Genomic DNA, 12,713 nt, shown 5'->3' with positions numbered 1-12,713 from the left:
TGATAAAATAAAATAAAGTAAAAGCGGTCGACTGCTCTCTCTCCATACCTCCAATCTGTTCTTTCACATCGAGTTTATTTCAACCTGCACTGACTATCACAACTCTTCACACACACTAAGTTACTTTAGTGCACCATACTGTGTAATACACTTTATAGTGTAATACTGAGCCTTTTCTGTTTTTGCTTTGAAATATTTTACTTTGTTATATAAGACAAGATAAGATAAGACAAGACACATGCTCAATAAAGCAAGAGAATAAAGCAAGAGGAATAAAGATATACAATAATATACTATAAGAATTGTAGGATAAGGTAATATACAGTAGGATAGTGCAAATATAGTATCAAAATAACTCTAACAAGTAATGATGTAACTATATCAGGTAAAACAAAAGAAGAGTTGGACAGCCTTATTGCCATGGGTAGAAAGGATTTCCTGTGGCGGTCAGTTCTGCATTTAGGGGCGATGAGTCTTTTGCTGCGTGTGCTCCGATGGTCCATCATGGAGGCGTGCATGGGATGGAAGGGGTTGTCCATGACACAGAGAAGCTTTTTTAGTATTCTCCTCTCAGACACCTCCACCTGGTTCTCCAGTCTGACACGCAGGACAGAACCAGCCTTTATAATCAGCTTGTTCAGCCTGTTGGCATCCGCTGTCTTCACCCCACTGCCCCGGCACAAAGAACACAGCGCTGTTTACCACAGAGTGATAGAACATGGTCAGCATTTCCCACAAACGTTGAAAGACCTGAGCCACCTCAGTAGGAACAGCCGACTCTGCCCTTTCTTAAAGACAGCACTGGTGTTCTTGGACCAGTCCAGTTTACAGTCAATGTGTACCCACCACGTCAGCCCCTCTGATGGTGACAGGGGGAGGAGGAGGAGCATGCCTCCTGAAGTCCATGATCAGTTCCTTTGTCTTTGTGATGTTAAGTTGTAGATGGTTTAGCTCACACCACTCAACAAAGCTGTCCACCACACTCCTCCTGTCCCTGATACAGCCCACAGTGGCAGTATATGGTACACACAATATATTATCCATACATGCATTTTCTTAACCACTTTTTCAATTTAGACTAGCAGGGGGGCTGTTACAGCACACTCTGAAAAGTTCACCAGTCTATTACAGGAGCAATACATAGAGACAGATAACCATTCACACCATAGGCATGAACCTAACATGCATATTTTTGGACTGTGGGGGGAAGCTGGAGCATGGCTGGCACAGCTGCAGACCTCACCGTCTCAGCACTAGATCCTGGTTTGAAAAATGGTCTGCTTCATAGGCACGAAGAAACCAAACTAGCACAGCTTCACAGACAGGAACACAGCTCCTCCCCTCATTAACAGCTGAAGTAGTTAACATTCAGAACTGTCATGTATAAGGGTGTACGAGGAACGAGAGGGGCCAAATGCAGACACACTCAGCAGACCATGGTGAACTGAAAGTGAGCCTTACATAACACACAAGAAAGGAAATTGAAAACTATCATCTACTGAAAAGTAAACGTGGAACAACACAAGGGCTAGGAACACTGGACCGAGGAGACATCTAGGAGGGATGGTGACTCAACATCCTGACAGTGAACATGGGAGAAAAAAACAATACATACACAAAAAGGTGATTAGGGAAGATGTTTATTTTAATGAGACATGGGAAGTAAAACAGATCATAACGCACACGAGATGGGGGACTGTCACAATAAAACAGGAGGTGACAGAATACTGAAACCAGGATGTGATACACAAACTTGACAGACAAAAGAGCAACAGACACGAGGATCGAACACTAGGGGAGAGCTGAGCTCTAGAGCAATTTGCGAGAGAGAGAACAAGACTAAACACATAAATGGGATGAGTAGAAGAAATAATACAAACATTACACATCCCAAATATCTCATAATACATAAAGAAAAACTGGAAAGCCCCCAAAATCTCAAAACACTGGGTCAACTGACCCAGGACTGTGACAATAACACTAAACAGCACTTTAGTAGGAATTTCAGGTGTCAGTAAAGCTCCCGTCTCAACAACATTCAAGCATTAAACAATTATCAAGAATGTTAATCTGGCTGTCGCACACGCTAATAGTAGACCTTTAACTATTAGGAATTAACCAATAGGCACATTATCAACCTGTCACTAACATAGCAGCTGCCGGACTGCGGGATGCTTGTGAGATATTGAGATGCCGCAGAGCAGATTAAGTACGGGTGAAGAACCGAGCAGGTTTGTGGTTGTGCAGAGCAGCCGCGGAAACTGAGAGCCCAGAGTGTGAAGACGTAATACAAGCAAATAAAAAGTGAAATCCAGAGCAGAATCAGACCTGCCTAGAAGAATTAGAAGAGCTGGAGACTGAGGCGGAGCCGTGTGAATCGTGGATAAAAAACAGGCTGCAGGCAGATGTGGAATGTGGAAAATGAACTTTAACTTTTCTCCTTTCACAGTAATTTATTAAAATGTCATCTATAGTGATGTCTTTATATCACTATAACTAATGGTCATTAATGAAATTGTCTAAATAATATGTAAAATGTATAAACCATCTAAATGTTTCTCTCACAAAACGCTACGTCCAGATGAACAGAATCAACTTTTGGAGATTTACTTACCTGGATGATTGAGAATGCATCAAGACCATCTAAACTTAACTGATCTTAAATTCTTATTTTATTAAATCTTCGAACATTCGTTGAAAATTAACAACTTGTTTTAAATATGACTTCTTCACCATAACTTTTGTTCTTGTGGGATGGGGTAAAACGTTTTCCAGTGGTATCAAAAATGGTATAATTTACCTGGTAATTCATATTTTAGTATCGTGACAATCCCACTACAGAACACACAAAGATCTCTCCCTCTTGGCTGTTTAAGGGCCGGTGCTGTCACGCTTCAAATGCATGCATCATTCCTCTCCACAACTCATAACCCAGTGCTTTAAAGAAACCTTATAAGTTGACATCTACAATGAGAAAATGGAGATAAGCAGGCAAATAATATGAATTAACATGATGGTTCAGGTTGTTTTTCCTTCCCTTTTTTCTGAATGACGACTTGCATGCATCTTTTCACTGCAGCAACTTAAGGATGGCTATAGCCTACACTTTATTTATTCAGAAAACAAAGTGTAGTAAAATAAACACAAATATGATAGTACTTAACAACATGAAAGTTGCATGGTGTCACCATAGTGACCTGCTGCGATGTGTAAGACAGTTCTAGAATTCTGCTTCAATCATAACAAACTTCATTTGTGCAGGAGAAACAACCATTTTCATCTTGACCTTTTAGCTAAGTGCTCACATTGTATTTGACCATTTTTGCTATACTCAGCAACAACATTTTAATGGAGGAAAGTATTGGAGTCTACAAACCTACTGGGGTATGTGAGAGTCTTTAATTTTACTGCATTTGAACAGTATGAAGAATTTGGTGTATTTTTAAAAAAATACAATGAATCAAGTTAACTAATAATGAGTAACTTCTTGTTTCTTTGACAGGTGTTGTTTGACACACCTGAGTACAACACAGCTTTAAAGACCTGCTGGCACCCTCAAAGCTACAAGACTCAGGTAAGAACCAACTGGCGTAAAATATCTGGTAAATTTTGATTTTTTTTTTAGTGCTCATGATTAAATGTCTCTTTATTTTTAGATTGCAGTGATGATGGCATTCCTTGGACTTCAGCAGGAAAATCAGATACCACCTCATATAACTGCTGAAGATATGATCAACCTTTTAATGGAGGAGAACAAAAAAACACTGAGAGAGCGGTGAGTTACTGTGACACCAACAGACCATAGATGAACGTCTGTTTGTGATGATGCTGAGATAAAACCTGCTTTGTGTCCATTTTAAGACTTTGGGAGTTTGACATTGAGAAATTGGAAGAAAATGAAACCAAAGGTCTTCTGAAACTGGTAAGACAAGAAAACTGATGGACCTTATAGTAATTTGTAGATTTTTAAAAAGAATTTTCATTAACAACAGAAATGCACTTTATATGTGTTTTTCTTCTTTTGTTTTGTTTTGATTTGATTTGTTTCAGGTGTGGGCAGTGAACATTATTAATAAAATGAAGGACATTGAGCTACAGGCTCGGCTGCTCCTCAAATATCCAGAGGCCATACCTTCCAAATTTCAGTGAGTCCCATTTGACATACAGTTATGTAAAATTCAGCTACAGTGTCTCAATATATCTGAATACTTATAACTTTAATCTACAGAACGCCTAAACTCCTCAGCATGTTCAACAAATACCTTGAGATCCTTAAAGAGAAGCTGCAGGAAACACAGACCTCCAGACTGCTAAGCCCCCAAGAAGTAGGGATAGAGGTAGTTCCCAGAGTCCTGCAAGGCTTCTGGGAGCATCCTCCTTACCCCCTTTTGAACCTGGCATCTCAGAGTCTGAGCGAGCTCTCCACCTGTGTTACGAAAGCCACTCTGGATCAACTCTCCAACACTCCCAGAGCAAAGGAAAGCAAGGCCATCTTCTCTCGCTCCATGCAAGATGACATGGTCCAAACCATCTTGGCAGAAATTAGAGAGAAACACCCAGACGACACTGTGCTCAGCAACACTGCAAACCACACTACCCTGCTCACTACAATCGCTGGTGTAGCAACAAACCACATTTGTAAGATCTTGCAGCCCCAGATCCCCAACGAGCCAGTTCATCACACACAAGCTGCTCAATGCCCAACAAGAGATCAGTACGACTTAAACATTACTGGAACTGAGGAAGAATCAACAAGTCCAGAAATTAACGATGACATGGTAACACCAGGTTCTCTATCAGCCTCTGCTGAATCTCCATTTTTGTCTGAGGTTCAAGCCAGTGAGGAACACCCTTCAGAAACATCATCCATGTGTGAACCACTTATACCAGTTACCAATACTGCAGAGAGCTGTGAAGACCTTAAAACCAAGAAGAAAGAAAAAGGTTTCCTCCAAAAACTCTTCAAAGCTCTGTGCTGTTTCTGTTTCTGCGTCAGTCTCCCAGCAACTGACTGATTGTCTTTAAGACTCCTATCACCCCTTCTCTTTATTTTTTCTCTGTATCAAAAAGCAAACAAGAACAAAGAGTTTTCAATAAAGTTTCACGTTGCTTCATGTCTGCTACTCTGGAAATTCTTTGTTTTGTTAGGATCAAGAAAAAAATCAGCTCACAACAGGACCGCAGTGTTCAAGTGAGTAGGGGAGCAGCTACACTCTGCAAAGCTGATCCTCAGCAGTCTGTTTAGGAACAGAGCTGTACTGGTCAGACATAAAACTGTCAGCATTAAGGGATTCATTACAAAAACTGCCATTTTAGCTAAAGATTCATGTTTTATAACTTATAAAGTTTCATTCATTAATGGTTAGTCATTGAACAGAATGCGTGAAACAGATGCCTGTTATGGAGTCACAATATATTTCAGTGAGTGCATTATTTCAAAAATCTGTAAAATCAAAATCTTCAAATAGGGAAAACGGAGTACCTGGTTGGGTAATTGCAAATATTTGAAAATATGAAAGCAAGGAGAACTATGCAGAAGTTGGTATCGGGAAAAGACACACGTTCTCGTAGCTTTCCAAAAGATTTGATTTTCAGATAAATTATTTTAAGAGCCGCTCTATGGAGGTGCCAGTTTTTACAGAAATGTTACATTTGCATAGAACTTTAGGTTCAGAACAATGTGTCATTTGAACAAGGACACTTTCTCAAATCATCAATTTGACTATCTTAGTTTTTTAATCGATGATATAGAATTCCAAGCACCATCGGAGTGTTTGTTCCCACCGTCAAGCATGAAGAGCAAGAGCTGTATTTATAGCTCTCCACCCTTGACGCCCTTTATTACCATATTGCAATCATAAAGGGATGGGCATGGACAATGTTCCATACACAGTTAGGCTGCGGGATTTCAACAATGCTCAGGTGTTACTAAGGGGCGCGATTTTAACACCAGCAGCTTGAACTGTTGCTGGAAGGCAGGATGGATCCATGCTTTCATGCTGTTTACACCAAGCTCTGACCCAGTCACAGCAGAAATGAAAACTCTCTCTGTCAGACCGTTTTCTGTAAATCCATGAGATGATTTTGTAGCAGTTTGAAATACACAGAAAACTGTCTGGCGCCAACAACCGTGTTGTGTGTAAAATCACTCAAAGGTTTCCCATCCTGATTCTCAGTTTGAACTTCAGCAGGAAGTCTCAGCCTATGTGACTAAATGCATTGAGTTTTTGTCATGTGATTGGCTTATCAGATAATGAGGAGCTCAACAGGTGTACCCAGTGAAGTGGTTGTGAGTGTAGAACACATAAAGCAGAAAGAGACCCAAGACACAGCTCAAGAAAACATTTTTAGGTTATTTAAATTTATTAATGAATCACATTGTATTTAAGTGTCATCCTGAGAAAACATTAAAAAGGTTGTTTTATTAATTTTAATAATTCATAATTAAATTTTCACATTAGCATATTGACAACACTCACTACAGACAACAGAAAATCTCATCTACAATCTTCTTTAAATGTTATATTTTACTTTTCATACAGTATTTATTAATAAAACATGTCACTGCACATCAATTTATTCATTGAATGTAGTTTTTGCCCTTGTAAAATGTAATAAAATGCATGCATTTTGCAGATGTAATGTGAAGATGTGCTATTTACCATAAAGTTTTAACTTTTACAATATTTGATGCAGTTTTCTGAATAAAATGTAATTTGAATTTAAACATAATCAGTTATACTTTTTTTTTTTTAAACGTCAAGTGCTTAATTATATACATGTGTGTGAAAAAGTGTTTATTTTATTTCTATTAGTAGTAGCGGTGGCAGTCGTAAGAGCAAATTAAAATCACTCAACAAAAGAATAAGTTGAAACAGGTTAACCGATCTGAACACCCTCCTCTCCCTGAGCTTAATTGTTCTGGCCTGAATGCCAAGTACAACCAGCTCCATAAAAGGGTGGCACCCAATGCTGAAGAGAGACAAAGTAAGACGTCCACATATGCAAAGGTAGGCTGAGCTGGAGTTACTATAACACTCATCTCTTTAACCCAACAAATCATCCATCCAGCTACTGTTCTCTGATTTTTGCTCAGTATTGTTTTCTTCAGATGCTAACAAGCTATCAGCTAATACATTTGCACCACCTGGCTCAGACACTGGCAGTAGTTGTGCTTCTGATCCAAAAATATCATCAGCAAAAAGGTCCATCTGAGCTGAAGGTGCAACAACAGAGGATGCTTCAGAGCCGAGCAAATCATTCAGTGAACTCTGAGCAGCCTGACCGCTTGGTAGACCTGTGAACCCATCTGCACTGTTTGAGACATTGCTGCTTCCAAAGATGTCATCAGGGAAAGCAGTTCCTCCATGATCGAGCACATTAACCGGAGGAGGCTGATTGAAGAGATCATCATTAGAGCTGAATATGTCAAAGTCCTGTTCACTTGTCTGCTTCTCACTGCCAAAAGGATCCAAGGGTTGACTAACATCTTGGCTTATAGGTGTTGAGTCAGGGATGGTGAGTTGATCTGACATGCCAATGATTGCTTCATTTTCAGATGATATTGGTCCAGAGTCAACCAGGCTGGAGCTTTGAGTAGAAGCAGGTTCAAGCAAAGCTGTGTCAGTCATAGAAGTTGAAAATGTGCTGGGGGTGTCAGGCAGACCAAAGAAATCAGAGGAATCTTGTGCACTGTTGTGGATGAGATCAAAAAGCATTCCACTGCTCAAGCTCCCTCCTCCTTCAACCGGTGGGTCATGTTTGTTCAGCTGTTGGGCAGATTCATCTGTTTTTATCTCTGTGGCCAGTGGGTCAGCAAAGGGTGACGTGACACTATCTCCAAAAACGTCATTTAATGCATCATCACCTTTCTCAGGTATTAACTCACTGTTTGATTGCCCATGCGGTGTGCTCAGTAATTGTGCTGCAGGGTCAAGATCTTTAGACTCTATTTCCAGATCAGAGACGGGCAGGTTTGTAGCCTCACTGCTCTGTGAATGAGATTCTTGATCACCAGTTAGAATTGCATCCATTTGCGCTATGGATGTTAAATCATCACCTGTCTCACTACTTATCATGGACAGGCTGGAAGGTTCTGAAGATCTACAGTCATTATTAAGTGCATCAGGCTCGGCGGACTGTAACTTGTCCGTGATGTCGCTCTGAAGCGCTTGTTCTTGAGGAGGGACTTTAGATGGGTCTTCTTTTTTTTGTGCATCTTTTGTAACAGAGCCTTTTTCATTCTCTGTTTTTTTGTCATCAACATGAGTTTCATCCCTTCGCTTGTCCTGAGCAGCTGATTTTGTGATGTCCTCAGCCTTCTCTGCGGATGACTGAAGTAGCCTTCCTAAGAGTCCACTGCTAGGTTTGACATCTGCTTTCCTGGCATCCTTTTGTTCTGCTTTGTTTGTTTTGTCATTTCCACTCGATGTGAAGAGTTTTGACAAGGGGCTCTTTCCTTTGGACCAGGATCCCAGTTTGCCTTTGGCCTTTTCAGCCTGTTTGTCAGAGCCTTTCAGAGAATTTGTTCTCCCAACAGGCTTCTTCTGATCACCACCTTCTTCATGAACCTTTTCAGGCTGATTTTTACTTTTTTCAAGACTGACTTCCTCTCCATTCACGGGTCCTGCAGGACTTTGTGCTGTGTCAGCATTTTCTGATTCATGCTCGCTAACAGGGTTCCCTGGACTGACATCCAGTTTCTCAGAAGGCTCTTTTTGTGTCATGATGTCTTGAGTTGAAGTGAAAGCTTCAGTAAGACTTTGGGTGATGAGTGAGTCATTAACCTTGTGCACATCCCCGTTCAGAGTTGCAATATCATTCTGCGGAGTTTTGAAACTGTTCCCTACGTTCGCATCATGCTCTTGGTTTGACATATTGGCTGTTTCTTCACGGTGCTTATATTCAGGGATTTCAAGGTACATCTCACTCTTTCTATTTTCTTCGCTGGATTCAGATGCCAAATCGTCGAGTATAGTGTTTTCCCTCACGTCTGTTCCATCATTGGTTTTATTTATTTGTTCAGACTGATCTGCGACCATTTCATTTTCTGTACCTGAGCTCAGCTGAGAGGATCGGTCGTATCGAGCGACATCAATATTTGGGGCAAACCTTACGGATTTCCGAGCTTTATTTGGAGAAGTGTCCAGCCTGTTGGCCACTGGGCTGTGGTTTGCTTTTGAGGTGGGGGCCACATTTGTGTGAACTGTTTTTTGATTCGTGACAGAAATTCTCGCTTCTGAGTGGTTAGTTTGGACAGGACTGACTGGTTTTGTTTTCTCTGAGGGAAACTTCTCAGCTGAGATAAAGCTTGCTGTTGTAGACTGTTCCTTCCCCCTCTTATCTCTCATTCCTTCTCTGTTACTGAGCCTGTCGCTTTTCCAATGCTCTGAAAAGCTCATGCTAACTGCACCTGCTCTGCTGATGTCAGAGATTTTATTTTTCAGAGCTGGTTCATATGTTCGCTGCGGAGAATTCTTCTTCTCTGGTGGCCAGCTCATTTTTAGTTTACCTTTAACATCAGCAACACTTTTATCTCCCGACGCTCTCAGGGATGACTTTGTGGCAAACGCTTCAGCAGAAGCCTCTCTGCAGCCATTAGAAATGTTTAACTTGTTCTTTGACATTTTGGGAGTGGGCTTAGCATCTGGCTCATCTGTCCCTTTATTTTTATCAAGCCAGCGGTCTTTGTGTTGCTTGTGACCGAAGCCCTCGTCATAATTTCCTTTTCTTTTAAAAAGCTGATTGTAGTGAGAAATGCAGTAGAATTCACCATAAAGAGAAGAATAGTTGTGTGTGCTGCAATGAAATGAAAAAGCCCAAATATAAAATCAGATCTAATTTTGTTTCTCTCACATTATTGATTTGTTGTGCTAGATCAGCTTGTGTGAATGATTTATTCATTGATATTGAGGATTTATTTCATGTATGTGTTTCATTTATTAATGCAAATACTAAATCTTTTCATCTTGGTAGTTTTGATTGGGTTCTATATGATAAATATTCCAATTTCTATAATTTTGTTCTAACATCTCACCTGAGCTTCTTCTTACAGTGTTTACAGCAGAAACAGTTGTAGTGCAGAATAAGTTTATTAGCCACCATTTTCTCCATTGGGTAGACTGGTGTCAAACAGGCAGAACACATTTCCTTGGCAGGCGGCTGGAACTACGATGATGAAAACAAACTTAGTTTAAGGTTAATTTGTCTTGTAGGTTTGACATGACAGGATCTTTTCTGTAATGTTTTACAAATGCAGCCACCTGTAGTGGAGAGATCTATGATCTACAATTATGTGTACTTTTTTAAAATAATAAGTTAGAAGAAACGCACAGGAATTACTTACAACTCACATCTAAGATGTTTTAAGGTGTACTCCTAATGTCGCATGACCACTGACAAGTTTGATTCCTGGTATTTAGCAATTACATAACTAGATAATGTCACATTTATGAGGTATTCAACTTTAGGTAAAAACAGCAACAGTGAGGCTTTCAGATGTGTTTGATGTTTGCAAAATCCTGTATTTTCAAACCAACTAACAACAGGAGAAGAAAAGAGAGGTATTTTGAAATGAAGGTCTGGAGCAAAAGTAGAGAAAACGTGACCAAAACAGAAACTGACATTTTAAAAAGCATAGCGGTGGTGTGATTTCTCATCATAGATCCATTACAACTGTGCAACATCTGACTCCAGGTTTCCTTTAAAAGGCAATTTATGAAGTAAATTGGTGAAGAAATACTCTTTGTAGAATTTACTTAAGTAACTTAGGAGTATTGTGTGAATTATTGGTTGTGCACCAATGTACTACTGTTTCATATATTAGCCTAGAGATTGGATATTCATTCAAACTAAATACCACTGGATTTTTAAAAAGGAGTCAATTTTATATTTGTGGTTTACAAGTTAATGGGCTTTGGGAGCCACGGGGACATTTTCCATTGCCGTAAAAAAAAAAATGGCAGCAAGGCGTAGTGGCTGCGCCATTTCATCTCTGTTTATATACAGTTAAGTGACAATTTTGCTGGGCAAAATATTTAAACAACAAATTAAGAGTTGTAGAATAATCAAGCCATGTCTCAGCCACACAAAGATTTTAGATTCATTTAAGTTTTTGCTTGATTTTCTTTTTACCCCTTTAAAAAAAAATTGTCATTACTGAATTGCATTTTGCCTGGCATCTCCACCAAGACAAGATCTCAAATCAGCAGGGACATTTAACTTTAGAGATTCTACATTTTATTATCATCACTTTGATTTCGGGCCAAGCAAAGTCGATATACACGGAATTGAGTTATAAATTCTGTGTGCAGAGATGGGCAGTAACGCGTTACTTGTAACGTGTTACTGTAATCTGATTACTTTTTTCGAGTAACGAGTAAAATAAGGGATTACTATTGCAAAAACGGTAATTAGATTACCGTTACTTTCCCGTAGGAACACTGCGTTACTGCGTTAGTAAAACCGTGATTTTTTGCGAGAATGTCTCACGACAGTGACGTAAGCGAGTGCGCCGTTAGTGACAACAGCTGTGTGCAGATCAACAATGGATCACATATCGATTGTGGGAGAGAGTATGAGCGTGCAGCGTTTAAAGCGTGGAAGTACTGACCTTACTTTGAGTTTGATTCCATAAAAAGTGACAAAAACATTAGCGTCCGTTGTGCGTGGGGAAAAAAAATTCTTTTTACAGCGAAAAAAAACCCTAAACTTCCAAGCAAGCACCGAGTGCGCAACGACGTAATGGGAAATTCACAGAGAAACTCGCGGATTCTTCAACTGACCGCGGCACACCTGCACCAGGGTAAACCTCCGCCTACCGCAGTGCTTTTTAATAGGTGAAAATAGAGCAACAGGACCGCTGAGTCTTTGACTTTATTTATGTTCTGCTGTGTTTGACTTGCATCTATTTGAAAGAGTGTGTGTGTAAACACAAAAAATATTTTATTTTATGTGCTGGAATGTGCAGAAAATAGGTTTAAATGTTAAACTAATTTATTCAACTCAGAGAATGTTGCATATAATTAAATTTTTGCTTGATGCATAAAGTTAAAAGATTAAAACTGATAAAACAAGTTAAAAAAATAGATTTTTCCATTTGATTACATTGTGTATGATGGATTATGTAGAAAAAGTAGAATTGGGCTGAAAGATCTATTGCTTTATCACCTCTTCAGGTTGTAAATCGTGTTTTTAAAAAGTAACTAAGTAACTAAGTAATTAATTACTTTTGAAAATAAGTAATCAGTAAAGTAACGGGATTGCTTTTTTGGGAAGTAATCAGTAATTAGTTACTGATTACTTTTTTCAAGTAACTTGACCAACACTGTCTGTGTGTGAGCTAATCTACTTATAGTATGCTGAAAAGTAGCATCAGTGGTTGGTGATAATGATATGGCTGCTCTGTGGCCATTTGTTATATTTATAATTCAAGGAATGAGAATAAAGAAAAAAATCACCGAGAACAGTCACATCTTCTAACCTGTCATTTATTTGACAGTTGTTTAAAACAGAAGAATAAACAGTGCTAACTTTGTGTTTAGCCTTGTTAAAAGATCTTAACACTTTATCATGTGGTTACAGTATAAAATCTATAAGACAAAAAGTTTTTAAAGGTAACATTTTCATGATTTCATGAGTTCAGTTTAAAGACTAACAAAACAGTTTCACTAATAAAACAAAAATGGGATGAAAACACACGTAAATAAAACTGC

At 39.2% G+C, this 12,713-nt stretch overlaps 2 protein-coding genes across 2 annotated transcripts; one reads left to right on the top strand and one right to left on the bottom strand.

Annotated features, from left to right (window-relative positions):
• Positions 1-3,348: 3,348 nt before the first annotated feature.
• On the top strand, positions 3,349-5,041 carry LOC146648620 (uncharacterized). The gene is made up of 6 exons (XM_085388209.1): positions 3,349-3,384; positions 3,503-3,574; positions 3,657-3,775; positions 3,862-3,922; positions 4,051-4,145; positions 4,229-5,041. The coding sequence occupies exons 1-6, from the start codon at positions 3,349-3,351 to the stop codon at positions 5,013-5,015; spliced, it is 1,170 nt and encodes a 389-aa protein (XP_085244335.1). The 3' UTR covers positions 5,016-5,041.
• A 1,294-nt stretch (positions 5,042-6,335) lies between these two features.
• On the bottom strand, positions 6,336-12,604 carry LOC146648619 (uncharacterized). Its single transcript, XM_085388423.1, has 2 exons — positions 10,037-12,604; positions 6,336-9,798 (listed from the first exon to the last, which is right to left on the bottom strand). Exons 1-2 carry the CDS (start codon positions 10,144-10,146, stop codon positions 7,047-7,049), a joined length of 2,862 nt encoding a protein of 953 aa, XP_085244549.1. The 5' UTR covers positions 10,147-12,604; the 3' UTR covers positions 6,336-7,046.
• Positions 12,605-12,713: the final 109 nt, after the last annotated feature.

This window comes from Rhamphochromis longiceps, linkage group LG18 (assembly GCF_057381845.1).
Source record: "Rhamphochromis longiceps isolate RC_006_pf linkage group LG18, R_longiceps_female_GT1.1, whole genome shotgun sequence".
Classification (NCBI taxonomy): domain Eukaryota; kingdom Metazoa; phylum Chordata; class Actinopteri; order Cichliformes; family Cichlidae; genus Rhamphochromis; species Rhamphochromis longiceps.
This window is presented reverse-complemented; position numbering and strand designations above follow the sequence as displayed.